Source organism: Molothrus aeneus, chromosome 18, assembly GCF_037042795.1.
Source record: "Molothrus aeneus isolate 106 chromosome 18, BPBGC_Maene_1.0, whole genome shotgun sequence".
NCBI classification, from domain to species: Eukaryota; Metazoa; Chordata; class Aves; order Passeriformes; family Icteridae; genus Molothrus; species Molothrus aeneus.
The window spans coordinates 4486020-4502018 of NC_089663.1; the positions used below are offsets into that span (position 1 = coordinate 4486020).

Below are 15999 nucleotides of genomic sequence, written 5' to 3' on the forward strand. Positions count from 1 at the left end.
AGTCGTTCTGCCCTCCAGAGCTGGCTCCCACGCTGGAATTTTAGTGTGGAAAAAAGGAATGAGAGCCCTGGAGCCCCTGCAGCAGGAGCTGGGACGTGCAGAGCCTCACCCAGCAGCCTCACACACCTTTAGGATGCAGGGATGGACGTGGGCATCTCCTCTGATTTCTTCCCCTCTTTCTGACTGCAAAGCAAGATCCCAAGATGTCCCTTCCCAACCTGTGCCTGCCCATGGGGTACTGCACATGTCCTGCTTTGTTTCCTGCTCCTTGCTGATGGAAAAGCCTGCACCACTGGGGTGGGAAGTAGTTTTTAAATCCACTTCTTGCCATAAATCTATTTTAGACTTGGTGACATCAAGGAGAAGCAGCCAGGACTCACTGACACCTCCAGGAGAAGACACCTGCCTATTCTCCACATTTATTTCTGTGCTTTAAAGACAATGATGATTCACTGTCTGATGAAAGCAGAACAGATTTCCTCCTGAAATTTCACACCTCAATGCCTACAATTCCAGTTCCTAAGGGCCAGGGGAAGGGGCAGAGCTGGCACAGGGAACACCACAAGCTTTAGGAAGCCCTGGGTTCAAGCAGCACTGCTCAATTTGAACACTGACAAGAGTTGGGGAGTTCAAAGCCACCCCAAAAGAGTTTGAAGATTTTAAGATAACTGGTGGGTGTGTGATGGAAGAGGTCACCCCAAACCAGGATGGAGGTGGAAAATCCCACTTTAATATTATTCGGGTTTTGTTGTTGCTTCTCTTCTCTTGGGCAATCTTACAGAGCTCTGAGCTGGTTCTGGTCACAGCAGGGCTCTTGTCCCCTCTGCTGTCACTCTCAAATTCCCTCATTTCACCTATCCAACATCTTCCTTCTTAATCCTACTAGTAATACTAGTAATTCCTAATACTAATTACTTTTTTTTATTTTAATTTTTTGCTGGGGGAGACAAAAATATTCAAGCCTGGTGGAGAAAGGACCTGCTCTATCAGGACATCTTCCCCCACATCACCTCCCTGGAGCACACCAGGGCCAAACCCTGCTCCCCTGGCAGCTGAGATGTACAAATGCAGCAGTCACCTATAGACCCCTCTATCCCAGCCCTCAGGGAATCTCAATCCCTGCACAGCCTCCAACAAGAGCCTCCAATGCCTGCAAAGCCTTTCTCAGAGCTCACACTCCTAAGCCACAATTCTCCCAGCACGCAGCACCTTGCAGGACCAGGGCTTAGGAGCCACCAAGTCACTGCCCTAATCACCAGAGGGTCAGGATTTCAAAGGAACCTGCAGCTCCCACAGAGCTAAGATTTGGGGATTTATCTCTCCTGGGCTCTTTTGAAAATCCTGATCAGAGTGCAGCTCTGGTCAAAAAAAAAAAAAAAAAAGTTATGCTAAAAATAGTGCTCACAGGAGGGTCTGGTGCAAATCTCTGCTCCTGGAGGATTCTTATGAGTCAGCTCCTTTCAAAGACAAGAGGAAATTTGTACAACTAGCAACTAGGAAACACAGAAGAAACCCAAAGGTGTACCCAGGGCATCCTTTGGAGAAGGCAGCCTCGCTGTTAAGGTACCAGCTACATCAACAATCCAAAAAATAAAGAAATATCTTATATTCAGCTGTAGAACCTCCTGCACTGAGCTGGGGAATAAATATAGAAGCAATGAGATATTTATAGACACACAGCTATTTTAACACAGCTCTGCTTTAAAGAGAATCCTTATTTAAGTCTCATCCCTGTAAAGCTGCAGGATGACTTAGAAAAATAACCTGATTAATTATTTTCATCGAGGGAACAGAGAAACACAGAGGGGAGATCAAATGCACGCAGGCGCCGTGGGAACGCGGAGCTGAGCTGGAGGCTCAAACACAACCAGGCTGTGAGGTCTCCCGAGCTCAGGATTGTCCCCAGAGCCCAGGCTGGCCACATGTGACACCTGCCAGGGCTCAGAACAAGGCAAAGCATTAAAAGCAGGCACAGAGCAGCTCCTTGGTGAGGCAGGCTGGGAGCCACCACGCTCCAGACACAGCACATCCCATTTTCTGCTCCCTGGGAGCAGAGGTGGCTTTTCACTGCAAACAGTCCAATTTACCCATCCTGTGCCCAAAACTGGAGGTGTGGCTCCTGCCCAAGCTACAATGGTGGCTCTCCTCCTGCTCCAGGACTTTGGTCACCCCTTGCCAACCTGCCATGGCCACAGCAAAGCTCAGAGGCCACTTTGCACAGTGGGATTTGTCTTTACAGGTCACCTGGAAAAGTCCCAAAAGACAGGGAGTGATTGGTGCAAGCACTACCTGAGCCACCATGGGGTTCAGTGATGATGTTCCCACTCCATTTCATGGAAAGCTCATTGCTCTCCACCCATCTCAGAAAGTGCAGGATGAAGAGGACACAGATATCCCTGGATAGTTTGGGTTGGAGATCATCTAAGTCCAATCCCCCTGCCAAGAGCTCCAAGAAGTGTGGCCATAATGAGAGAAAAGGGGAAGGGATCATCCTTCAACCACAACCACAACCACAACAAAAATGCAAGCACACACGTGGAACAAAGGTAAGAACAATCCAAATGGCAGGGACAGAGCAGAATGTCTGCCATGGAGAGTGAGCTTCAGCTAGGATGGGCTCAGCAATGCTGAGCTTGTGTGGGAGCTGTCAGAGGCCCTGCTGATGGCAGTAAGTCCTTGCAGAGGTGACAGCTCTGGCAGATGCACTGAGCAAACAGCAGAAGAGGGGGAGAAATCAGACAGGAGGCAAAGGCAGCTCCATCTTTACAGGCAGAGCTGGGCTGTGCTCGCTGGCGTTAGGAAAGGGAGGCAAGCGGTTAAAAAGCAACTTTTAAGCAGCATCCTTGCTGAGCACAGGTAGGGCAGGGCAGACTGGCAGCTCCCCTCCCTCCCTCCCTCCCTCCTCCAGACCTCCCTGCTGCAGCAGACCCAATTTCATGGGGTTTTTGCACAAGCAGCGGGGTGGAAAATGATCATCGGGAGGCAGCGCACGGCGCTCCCCACATCCCCCTGCAAGGTGAGCGGCCCCAGCCCCACCTGGGCGGGCACCTGGGTGAGGAAAGAGGCACCAGAGAGCTCCCAGAAAGGCAGCCATGGTGGGGATGAGGGGCAGCCACGCTCCCCCCAGCCCTGTCACCCTCCTGGCTGCTGCCGGCAGAGACAGCGCAGTCCTGCGTGACAGCGTGAAATTAATATGATTTTGGGGGAAGCTGGCAGTGAGTAATGAGCAGCTGAAACACCTCATCCCCACCCCCTCACCCCCCCCCCCAGACTCTTTTAACCCCTCAGCTGCTGGCATGGCATCAAAGAGTGGGAAGAGCAAGAGCTGGGTTAAAGAGGAGTAGAGAAGGGCCATGGAGAACACCTGAAATGGGATTTGCAGGGTGGATTTTGGCACAAATCTCAGTGGTGCTGCCTGTGAGAAGCCCCAGCCTGTTGAGATGCTGAGATTGGCACTCCTGGGTTTGGAAAAGTCAATATCGCTGCTTTTTCAATTGAGGTTTCACAAAGAGATTTCCAAAAAAATGAGGGGCTGAAGGAGACCCAAGGCTGTCCTTCAAACAGCCCTGGGCAAGGGCCAGAGTCCACCCACGAGGGGACAGCCTGATGTGCAGAGATCACTGATGGGGAGCAGAACAAAAAGTGGTTTTCCAGGCTCCCCTGGTACCTAATAAATGGGAATATGGGCAGAAAAACCATCCCATCTTCACAGGCAGCTGATGTGAATCCCTGGATGCCTGGTAAGGGTCAGTCCCACAACAGCACCTTCCTCAGAGGATGAGGCTCAGCAGCTTCTCCCTGGACTTAATTGTAGCAAATTTAAGATCTCCTGTCCTGTGCCAGATGCCTGGAAGTGCTCAGGACACTGCTGGGGGAGGAGGAAAGAGAGGTGAGAAGACAGATGGTCATCCTGATCTGCCTTAACTTGATTTCTTCAGGAAAAACAAGGTGCAGACAGAAATGCTGCTGGTGCCAGCAGCTGCAGAAGCCAGCAGAGTTCAAAGGCCTTGGGCACAGGCACTGCCCCAGGGGAGGTGAGAGACTCTGGAATGGAAGGGCTTTAATTGCAATCACATCCCAAGGCTGAAAATCTCCCAGATTGGGAGAGGGAGAAAGGCTGCAGCAGGCATGAGGTTAAAAAAATAATGATGCAAACAGAGATGCAAATAAAGGACACGATGTCATCGTGAGGAGAAAGCTGTGATTCATTAGAGGCTTGTTCAGGACCTTCTCGTGAAGTGAGACTGAAAAATACCCACACAAGTGAAAGGCAGGGGGGGATGGATGGATCAGCATCACCAGCAAAGAACTGCAGTTAACAAATCCAACAGGCAGAGGAATTTTAAGAGCAAGGAGATAATCATCTTGACTGTACCTTGATGAAAGGCTGAGACACAAGCTCAAAAGTCAGTCCAGTGGAATTTCAATGGTATAGATTGTGCAGTGCCCCAGCTGCCAGCCCCCAAAGGGCCAACTCTGAGAATGAACAAGAACTGGCCACAATATAAGGCAAAAAAAGAGAAATCCAGTGTTTTTCCTTTCTTAGACACACACATACTCTTCTTAAGTCAGACAAAAAGACACCTTGTAACCCTAAGAACCCTGAGTGGGTTATTTCCAGGACACAGCACAAGCAAGCTTTAGTTTTCTTCCTATGGAGAACCACCTGCCCACATCTGAAATTTTTTTGCACTGCAAAAATGGCAAAAAGCCCAAAGCAGAACCCCAGAGTGGCATTTGAACAAGACATTCCAAAAGCAGCCCCTTCCCCAGCTCACTCCACCTCCCTGAGCCCCTCCACGCTGCTGAGCTGAGGAATTTGTGTGGAAAACTAATTAAAGTTCCCTTGGGAAGCTCGGCTGGATGCCCTGGAAAGAGGTGGCAGGAGTCAGGAGAGAGCAGCCCAGAAATTCCCTTCATTTGCACAGGACAAAATCCAGGTGTTGGGTGGGCAGAAAACGGACCTGGAGTATGTGGAGAGCAGAAAAGGGGGAAAAATAAATATAAAAATCAAATATGTAATGAATATTCAAACCCGGGAAAGGGATGTGCTGAAAAAAGAAAATCTTCCTTCTGCTCTTGGGAAGAGCCACCTTTTAAAGCAACTTTGCCAAGATAACACAGAGTTAAACATTTCCTTATCTATGTTAAACACCTTTATGATTCAAACTGAAAAACAGCACTGCAAACCCATTTCCCTCTCCCCCACCCCATGGCTCTCTTTGGAGAGTGGCCAAATTAAAGTGGCCACTTCCATTTCTGGGCTCTGAATATCAGCCCAATTCTGCTGTGTTTGGGTTTCCAGCACACAAGGAGAAGATTTGAAGAAGAGGGAGGGGAAAAAAAAATAAAATAAAAGAGTTTAATTTATGCTGTTTGAAACAGAGAAATAAAGCAGCCCAGCAGATCCCTGCATTCCTGGTGCACATTCCTGCAAGCTGCCTCCCAAAAAGCTCCTGCACTCTGTAATTTCCTGTGCAACACATCCAGGGCACACAGCCCACGGGGCTGGAAGAGCAGAGGGTGGCTCAGGGGCAGCCTGTGCCAGGGGATTCTCACCCTCATGGGGGAATTCTTTCCCAAGATCCCATCCAGCCCTGCCCTCTGGCAGTGGGAGCCATTCCCTGGGTCCTGTCCCTGTGTCCCTTGTCCCAAATCCCTCTCCGGCTCTCCTGGAGCCCCTTCAGGCACTGCAAGGGGCTCTGAGGTGTCACTGAACCTTCTCTCCTGCATCTCCCAGCCTGGCTCCAGCCCCTCCATCAGCTCTGGGGCCTCCTCTGGACTCTCTCCAACAGCCCCACATGTGCTGTGTTCCCCTGGCAGAGCAAAGACAGACTGACAGCCAACAGTGGGGCTGAGCCCTTCAGCCAGGACACAGGGAGCCATCAACCAGGCTCCTTTTATCCAAAACTAAACTCAAACACATCCAAAGGTGCAATCCTTGTGAGAACCTTCACACAGCAAGGGTGGGACCCCACAGCCCATGGGTGACAGAGGAGGAAAAGCCCCAGTCCAGGGGAGCATCCTGCACCCCCAGAGGCACCAGGCAGACACTGAGCAGCCCAGCACAGCCCTGGCATTCCAAGGAGGAGCTGGATGTGAACACAGGCACCACATCCCCTGTGCCAGCAGCCTCAGGAGCAGCCCTGGCCCAGAGCTCCCAGCATGGGCAGCCCTGAAACGTTGCTATCCCCAAAGGACAGGCCAAAACAAGGCTTGGGAACTCAGCCCTGTGCTGGAAACCCCAGAGCACATCCCAGGTGTGCTGGGATGCCAAGCAGCACATGGTGACCCCTGGCATTGGAGCAGGGGCCTGGGGAGGCTTTGGAGAGCTCATGGCCCCACCAATTTCCTGGAGAACATGATGTGGTGACCCACTCAGCACCACATCAAACTCAGAGGCACCTTCCAGCTGCCACTACACCTCTGAAACACCTTCTGCTCCCTGCTGCCAGTGCTGTTTGTGCAGGTTTCCAGCTCAGCCCGTGCCCTCCAATTCCTCCTGCAATTCCAGAGCCCTTCCAGTCCTCAGGGGAGGCCAGCAAGGAGGGACCCAAGCCCTGGTCTGCTTCCCCAGGGGTTTCTGCTTCTCCAAAGTTCATTTCTGGGCACTCCCTTCTGGCAAGCAGAGCACCCTGGGACAAGCAGAGGTGTCAGCACTGCAGGGGAGCTCAGGGATTCATTCCCCTGCTCCTTCTGCCACAGCAGCAGCTCTGTCCTGCCCCAGATGTGCCAGCACCAACCACCTGCAGCCCCTCACAGCCCCCAGGGACTTCTGCAGCTGTCCCCAAGCCCTTGGGCCACTGCCTGCAGGGGACAGCGTGGAGACAAAATTCAAGCAGCTAAGAAGCAGCAGCAATCAGTTTTGAGCCATTTCTAGCACAACATTTGAGGTTTTAAAAGTGAAACCCAGCAATCCTGGCAGCACTGGACATTCTGTTTGCATGGAATGCTCTAATTAACTCTGCCCAACACTTGCTTAACAAACTCACATGTTTTTCCTCAATTTTTTTTTTCCTCTTATGTCTTTCACCAGCACAGATTTTCCACATCTTCAACAGGGGAAGGAGAAATTGTCTCCAGTCATGTAGACTCCATTACTGGGAGAAAGGTGTGAACAGCAAGCATGTCTGGCAGAAGGATTCATTATCCCACCGTGTCCTTTATAATGGGAAATGAAAAGCCCATTCTGGTAACTACACTTTATTATAATAGGTCAGAAGAAGTGAAAGGCATCATCTTATAAAATTAACTTCATAAAGACTGCCTTAAAAAAAATAATAAAAAAAACCTCTCTGCCAGTTTATCCACTGCATCTCCCTGCAGAGACTTTTTCCTTCTCTCAGAAGGGGCTGACTCCCAAGTCTTGTCCCACTTCACTTTTCCCCTCCATCAGAAGGAATAGTTCTTTTTCCTCCTCATCAGGCCCAGACATTTGCTTTGCCAGATGCAATAAATGCCATGTCTTTGTCAAAACAAAGAAAACAGTCAGCAAAGGAATTAAAATTAAAAGAGACACCCACCCCCAAGGTCTTTGCAAGAAGCAGTGTTACTTTCTGTGTAGGAAAGTCAGGCTGTGCAGATGAGTGCCCCTGATAACCTGTTCTTTGCCCTGCAATACCTTTCAATTGCTCTTCTGCTCACTGCTTCTTTAGGCAAACTAAAGCCCAGCCTCCCAGATGATGAGAATTTTGTGATTTAACAGCTTTGTGCAATGTGTTTGACTGCAGTTCCTGCAGGTGCAGGCAAGGGATGGCCAGAGGGATGATAAACTACCTTCCACACTGAGTCCTGATCTCCTCAGCTAACTGGCAGGGCAGGGCTGGAACTCACAATTGCTGCAAATTCCAGAGAAATCAAAGATAAAACCAAAATTCTAAGTTCTCAAATATATCCTGCAAAAAAAAAAGAAGAAACAACTTCATCCCCCAAACACACAACTCCAAAAACTCCATCCTTTGGTGGGATGAGCAGCAGCTCTGCCAAATTCCAAGCACACCCTGGACTGAGTCCATCCCCCAGCTTGCCTTGGATTGGGCAGGAATCCTTTAAGAAGTGTTTTTCTACATTTTATCATTCCCTTTTGGAGGAAAATGAAACCCCCATCTCCTAAAACATTATAAACCACTTGCAAAACAGCCTGATTTTCCATTTTCATGGAGTTGGTGCAGCCAGAGGGGAGGAGGGTGCAAGGGGATGCTCTGAAACAAAGAGTTAATTGGAACTCCCAATGAAGGCTGCATGGATCTCATGTGATAGATTCTTAAAGGAGCCCAATTTTCAGAAATTGCCAGGGCTCCAATCTGTGAAAATGTGGCCTTTCACAGATCTCCAATTCAGCTTGCCACGTCTAGAGTTCCTTTTGAAAAAAAAAAAAAAAAAGTCTTGCCATAAAAGCCCCACAGTTTGGTAGGAAAAATTAGAATTAGCAGCCTTCATGGGATAGCAATCCCTTTGTCTCTCCTCCCCTAACTGTGGCTCTTTGCAAAGAACTAAGCACCATTTACCTTTTGTTATTTTTCCAGGTAGTAAAGAGAAGAGTAGGATCTAATCAAGAACAAAAATGGGTGAAAAAAACACACCCACAAAAGCTAAATCTTCACACCTCGCCCAAAAGCAGCCCCTATAATTGAACAGCAGTTCTCCCTCTGAAGAAGATAGGTGTTATCTTAAAAAAAAAAAAAAAGATAAATAAATCCCTTGAGGGTGCAAAGAAGCCAGAACCTCCAGGAGAACGTGGCAGGACATGCTCTGAGCCAGTGTCACCCCCCAGCAAAGCCACGGGGCTGAGCAGGGAGCAGGGAGCACCTGAGGCCTGTGGAACTGCTAAAATAGGATTATTTTGCAGGCAGAGGATCTGAGACGTTGATCAGAGCATTCCTGGCTCCCCTCAAACACCCTAATTAAGCACCACCTTCCTCCAGTCCAGGGAACAGAGCCTGCTGTCCCCAGATTCCAGAATGAAGTTCCTCCAGGCTGCTGTAGGAACACGGGCAGTGGTGCAGGGCAAGGCTGAAAATTTCAGTGATGGATTCATAAAAAAACAAGATCCAAAAGTGTAAAACCAGCCAGGGCAGGGATCCCTGAACTGCCAGAGCTGGGCAGGTACAGCAGCTTGAAAAATCCACTCTCCAGAACACCCAGCTCGCTTGGGTTGCTGTTCCAGTGCCACCTAAACCTCCTGTGGGGCTGTTTGAGAATGGGGACTGAGCTCCTTGAAAAAGCTCAAAACATGGAAATATTTGTTTTGGGGGGAAAATAAATATATCTAACCACATATAATGTGTTATAGATATTTTTTGAACAATATTGGCATGATCTGTGTATTTTTCTGGGGTAATGCATACATATATATAGATTCTGTGTGGATATAGATAATGTGTGTGTACAGAAAATAAAACCACACACTTATAAATTAATATTTATTCCTAATTTAATATTTATTTTAAAATTAATATTTATTTATTTTGAAATTAATATTTCTTGATGTTTCTCCTGCTGCGGGGCTGGAAGGTGGCTCTGGAGCAGGGGAAGCAATAGGGAAGGTGCTCATCCTGTAAAACCTGGGGCCTGGGGCTGTCACCCTGTGTGGTGATGCCTGGCTGAGTGGCCTGGTGGTCCCCAGGCTGGCTTTCCTGGGCAGGCTAAGAGTGCCCCCTGCAGCCCTGCCAGCCCTTCCACTGCCAAAGGACTGCTTGCCATTGCCAATCAATCCCTAACAAAAGCCAAACTGAGGCAGGTTCCTAAATGCAGAGCAAGCCCAAAGCTCCAGAGCAAAGGCAGCTGATTGAAGGGCACAAACAAAGCAATCCAGGAGGGTGAAGTGCTGGGCACTGCTCTGGTGTGCCTGGTTTGGGCTGCTCCAGAGGACAGGAGGGATGGCAGGAGAGAAAGGAATGTCCCCCCCAAGCTGCAGGTTTTTGTTTTGAGGATAAACCCAGCTCTGAACATCCCAGGTGAATGAAAGGGATGCTCTGAGAGCGCTGTCACCAGCTGGAAGCTGCAAAATCAATCAGATGTTCCCCTGCCCCTCCTCTCCACAGCTCTGAGGTGCCAGACAAGACAGGAGGGAAAAATCCCACACCAAAAACCCCCCACAGGCTCTGTGCTTGTGATGTACAAACCCTCCCAGTGCCTTGAACTTCACCTCAGCCCCGGCTTTGCTGGCTCCAGCTTTACGAGGGTCACAGCTCTGGCTGGGAGTGTTGGGATTTAAATTAGCAGAGCTCCACGTGCTGAGGAAACTCAGCATGGCACTGGCAGCCCAGGGGCTCTGCCTGAATCTCTCAGGGCAGAATTGAAGCAAAATGCTTCAAGAGAAACCTTTTGCTCTTCTAGAGGCATCTCGTCGTTGTGACCATCATCACACCCCTGTCCAACAGCCAAGTCATGCTTTGCCTTTAGTGAAATCCCTGGAATTCATCCCAAATGAATCCCTGGAATTCATCCCTCACAGCCTGCAAGGGAGCAGCCTCCCAGCCACACAGGAGCCACATCTTCACACAAATAAAGGAGGTGCAATTCCATCAACACAGGGAAACACAAAAATCCCTGCCAGGGGCTTTGTATGCATGGTCTGAGCAGGTTTTAAAGGGTTAAGGAAAGAAATGCCCCAGAAATGTGACAAAAGCACCCAACTTCTGCTAAGACAAGCCCACAGAGGCCACCTCCCACCCAACACAGCACCCTGTGGCAGAAGAATCAACAATTCCTGCACACCAAGAGCAGAGCAGGGACCATGGCCTGGGGCAGTGAGCAAAACATTCTTGTCCTGGGAGCAGCAAAGATGATTTTCCTTTTACAAAGTTCCACTTATTTTTCAGGATAGAACAAGGCTTAAATCACAGCACAAAAGGCTGAGGACACAGAGAACACAGAGGGGATCCCAAAATCCCCGTTTTCTTCCACAAAGACAAGAAAAAGTTCACAATATTCACAAAGTGAGAAATTCCCCGTATATGAAAATCCCAGCAGCTCCACCCCAGAGTGACCCACAGACCCAACAAAGCACTTTCCTACCTGAAGAGCTCCCTGATTTCCTTGACAGTGGCCTGGAAGGGGATGTTTCTGACCAGGATCTTGGAAGTTTTCTGCTTCTTGGCAGTCTGTTTCTTCCTGGCTGATTTCACAGCAGGCCTGGAAGCCAACAGGAAGGGCAGGTGAAGAGCAGGGAGCAGCAAAGCCCCTTTGAACTGTGGCTCCCTCAGGATTTGGAACGTGGAAAATTGAGAAACCAGCTCACATTGGCATCCTGGGTTGTGCCAGTGGCAATGCCACACAGGACACCAAGAAGGATCAAATTTCAAACACCCTAAAATCCTACATCCGGAAATGAAATAGCGCATCTTGCTCCAGTTGAAGTCCTCATCTCACATTTGCCACTAACTTGGGTTTTGTCACCAAATCTTACCCTTTAATTGTTAGGAGAATGCACTAATGAATATATTTTAAAAAATTAGCTTAATGTAAGCTAATTTTGATTATTTTTCTTCCTTGCTTATAAAACAGTACATTAAATTTTGTAGCAGACTATTAATTTTTTTTTTTTACCTCTGGAATTGTATTCAATTTGGACAAGGTCAGAATTTACCTAACACAAAACACAGCAGCTTATTCCATAAAGCAAAGCACTTCCCATTGTGGCCTGGATACCTGCTGAAGGGATTTTCAAAATCAAACTGGATAAAAATGGTTTATGAAAGAATTGAAATACAAAGTGCAGACACAGGAGCTGTCACACTGCCTATGGTCCCCAGGAACCAGATTTTCAAACAAATTTTGATGTCTAACAGATGTCACTTCCAGTAGGGTTTCCAGAGTGTCTGAAGCACAGGGTTTAGGTGCCAACATTCAAATACCTGGATTAATTTGCAGCTTTACAGTTAGAATATTCTGTGCTGAGTAAGAACTAGGAAGGAATCCCTAAGAACTGAGGCTAATTCCAAGTAAATTCACCCACAGGTAACCTTCTCCTCTGTGCCTGATTGCCCAGAGCAAAGGAGCTAAATCCAAACTTTTATTTCAAGCAAGAAACTTGGTTTTGTCTTGATTTGATCAGAATATTATTCTTAAGCTTTTTTTCTCAGATGAGCAGATAGAATACTTCAAAGATTTCTTTCCAAGAACTTTTTAAACGCTTTGGAAATCACAGTGCTGCCTGAACTGCCACCAAAGCAGAGGATTTTTCCTTGAGCAGGGAAGAAAACTCTGCCTGGTTCTCACTTTGGACTCATTTTTGGGGCCCCACTTCAGCTCAGTCCCCTTTTTATTTTTTCCTTTCAAGCAAAACTGAGTCAGTAAAGCAGAGCAAAGGCTGATGTGTTCAACAGCTGGAGCCCTCCTGGATGCAGGTGCTGGGGAAGAAGCTCCCAAGGATTATTGCAGCTGAAATGTCACTGAGGGGAGAGGTGAGCCTCACCTGACAGCTCTCTCTGACAGCTTCACTTCCAGCTTATGGCCATCCACAGTGCAGCCCTGGGAGTGCAAACAAAGAAACAGCAGGAAAAAAATTATATATAATTAATAGAAATAAATATATAGAAGAATTAGAAGTCAAAGCAGCACTAAATTAATATTAATCAGTATTTGTTCTGTGAAGGGATATCTGGGTCTGCACCTGACAGGAAAACTCATGAAAATTCAATTCTTGTACATTTTCTGAATTTCCACCTTGGATCAGCATTAAGAAACACACTTCTCTTTTTACAAAGCTTCTTCCCTCCAAACCCTGGCCCATTTTAGAGGCTCCTCCACCTGTGCAGTGCAGCCCTCAGCCCTGACATCCCCAGGTGCATTTGGCAGTGCCAGGCTGAAGCAAATCTCTGGAGAGAACTGCAGGGGGGCAGCTCAGGCTCACCTGGAGCTGGCGCAGGGCTCTCTGGGCACTCTCTGGCTTCTTGTACTCCACAAAGCCAAAGCCCATGGAAAGCAAGGTGCCTGGCAGGAGAGACAGGGGGCTTGGTAAGAAAGCAGTGATGATATAAGATATAAAAACAAACCAGGAGCAAGCACTGATTGCCAAAACTGGGGGGGACAAAAGCTTAACATCCCATGCAAAGGGCCAGCCTGTCCATGGCTGGTCTCATCAGCACCCCTGGCTGAGTTTTTTAGCAAGGCTCTGCTCTGGACTATCATCAGCTGGGGTCTGTGTACAGATCACAAACGGGACAGGACTGCCAGGAACTGCCTTGAGCTGTTTTATTTTCCAGCATCACTCTCATTCCATGGTTATGACAATGGGAAGATGCCAGCAGCTCACATCCCAGGCAGCAGACCAAGAGCTTAATGTTACCACTCACTTTATAAGTTTTTTGCCCAATCACACAAAGCAAAAGCACATTGACAGTAGTTCCATCCAAACACTATAAGCACAGGTACCTTTGGTTAAAACAATTCTTGCTTATTTCAAATACAATACCTGCTTGTAAGCCTTAAAACACAATGCACAGAGCTCCATTATTAAGCTTAAAACTTCCTAATATATCTCTAGATAAACTTTTCTGTAGCTTAGGGAGTTATTCAGACAAGAATTAATACACAGGCCATTGTTCTATTTGTCCTTACTTTTCTACTTTTTAAATCATTTTTCTGCTGCCCAATCTCATGGCTACTGCTTAGCTCCAATCACAGTTCTGCTGTCTCTGAGGGCTGCCTTCTGCAGCTTTCCCAAAACCCTCTGATTTTGTGGATTCCCACACTGGACCAGCTGGTTTTGGTGCTGATGCAAAGAGGGGATAACAGATACTGCACACAAAACCAACGTTTTGCTTTGCATCATTTCAGTGCAACTTCCTTAAACAAAAGACTGCAAAGCAACTGCTGGTCACAATCAGGGGAAGAGATCCTGTTGTGGGACAGACATCCCATTAACTGGAGTGAGTGGGCAGCTGCCACTTGCACAACAAAGGAGAACCATCCTTCCCCATCCTTCCCCTGCCCAGCAAAGGTCTGCAGTCCCACCACACCCCTGAGCAACATGCTGCCCAACACAGCAGCCATAATTAAGGGACAATTAATAATGAGGAGAGAAAACAACACCCCATTTTCCATTTCAGAGCCTCAGCAGTGGCAGAGCGTAGAGATGACCCCCAGTGCCTGAAGGGATCAGGTGCTACAAGATCAGCACACACTTGGTGCTGCCTGCTCAGACCCATGAGCAGAACTCAGAAGAATTCACTTCATTTTTTTATCTCCCAGCAGATCTGAGTTTTTAAATATCACATCAAGGAAGCTCTGTCAAGGGGAAATGCCACAAAGCTCCCAGGGAGAAGCCCCAGCCCCTCCAGCCAGTGCTTGCTTCAATCCAACTCCTTGGGAAGGGAGAGCAGCCAACAACAGGCACAGCCACTCATCCCTGCAGCCTGGGGGGGCTCAGGGCTGGCAGGGAGAAGGCAAACCCAGCCCACTCAGCACAGCTCTCAGCCAGGCATCCTTGAGGATCTGGCCATTTGCAGGATAATGCAGGACTTAATCGTCACAGGGCACTGGCTCCTGTCAGCCTGCATCCCACTCTCCTCTGTGATCCTGAAGGAGTTTGGCTTCTCCCATCTCAAGATCTCAAGAGAAGGCCACATCTCCACAAATCCCACAATGGAGTTTAACCTTCTAGACCCAAGCCTGGGGGAAGCTTTGGCTGCTGCTTGCAGCCATTTCCACAGGAACACTTCTGGAAGCACTGAGGATTTGCCAGCAGGAACACAAATGCTCAGCCAGATGAGTGCTGAAGCAATGCCACACCTGAGCCCTCAGCTCAGCAGAGGGAAGGAATTGAACAGCAACATCTAGAGTACCTGCTTTGTCTTTCTTCTTGGATATTGTGCAGCTCTTCAGGGCTCCCACTTTGGAGAATGTCTGCAAGGAATTTGGACACGTGATTCAGTTCCCTTTGTCACAGGCTTGTAACTCAACTGCCAGCGTGGCACTCTGCCACACAGCCCCACCTCCCCCAGCACTGCAGCTGAGCCTTTCCCCATCAAATTATTCCTGTACAAATACACACACACACAGAGTTTGAAAGGTATCAAGATAGGTGTTCCCAGAACTCCTCCACAGCCCCTCAGAAAGTGCAGAGATCTGAGGGGGCTCTGGAGGAACACTCTGGATTACAAGATGCCCTCAGCCAAATAGAGCCCTTAAGGGTGGGTGCTGCCTGTGATGTCCCTAGAACACAGCTCTTCCCAAAAATGGGGGCTAGAGGGTAGCAAACTATTTGTTTGACTCCCTTGTAAAGCCAGAAAAAGAAAAGGGGACAAGTCCCAGCCCTGCTCTGGGTATTTATTTGTCCACAGCTGGAGCAGAGTCTCCACACACACTCACAGGTCCAGGATGCTTGGCCATGGAATGTGGCATTTTACACAGCTACAAGAAGTGCCAGAGATGGGAAATTCCAGCTGCTTTTCCGTATTTTGGTATTACCACCCCACATAACTCCAGGAATGCCACTCTCTCTCCCAAGTGCTTATTGAGGTGAAGCAGCACAAGGCAGCACTGTCAGCAGAAGCTGAGAGGAAAAGCACATTCAGAAATCATCATTTATTTATTCATTCACTGCCTCTCACACACCAAGCAGTGGCAGAGCTGCAGCAGTGCCTGTCCCAAGGAGGAGCATTACAGAAAACATGGCAAATCAGAAAATTCAGTAGATTTCTGTTAGAAGATTTCCTACTGCCTCCACCTGTCTCTAGGTGGAATTAAACCCCACAAAACCAGCTCCAGATGCATTTGTCTTATCTGACACCTGGAGTGATGTTCCCAGTCCCAGTAGAACCCAGTGCTCTCTCATCTCCCACCAGATCACACTGGCTGCAGCTGAAATCCTTTAAACACTGTGTCCTTATTGCTCACCTCATTCAGTGTGTCTTCTGTGGTGGCAAAGTTCAGGTTTTTGATGAACAAGGTACACCCAGGAATATTTTCTTCTTCTTCCTCCTCCTCCTCTTCTTCCTCTGCTGCTGCTTCCTCTGAGTCTTTTATAGCTTCACCTGAACCAAGAAGAATAAA

The 15999-nt window shown here is 48.3% G+C and overlaps 1 protein-coding gene across 3 annotated transcripts in view; it reads right to left on the reverse strand.

Annotated features, from left to right (window-relative positions):
* Positions 1 to 15999, reverse strand: part of RBM19 (RNA binding motif protein 19) — a 52993-nt gene that overhangs the window by 25965 nt on the left and 11029 nt on the right. For all 3 annotated transcript variants that reach the window (XM_066562408.1, XM_066562407.1, XM_066562406.1), the window contains exons 17-21: positions 15844 to 15980; positions 14790 to 14850; positions 12857 to 12936; positions 12419 to 12474; positions 11020 to 11136 (exon numbers count right to left, since the gene is read on the reverse strand). In XM_066562408.1, the coding sequence (XP_066418505.1) occupies positions 11020 to 11136; positions 12419 to 12474; positions 12857 to 12936; positions 14790 to 14850; positions 15844 to 15980 (451 nt within the window). The remainder of the gene's footprint in view (positions 1 to 11019; positions 11137 to 12418; positions 12475 to 12856; positions 12937 to 14789; positions 14851 to 15843; positions 15981 to 15999) is intronic.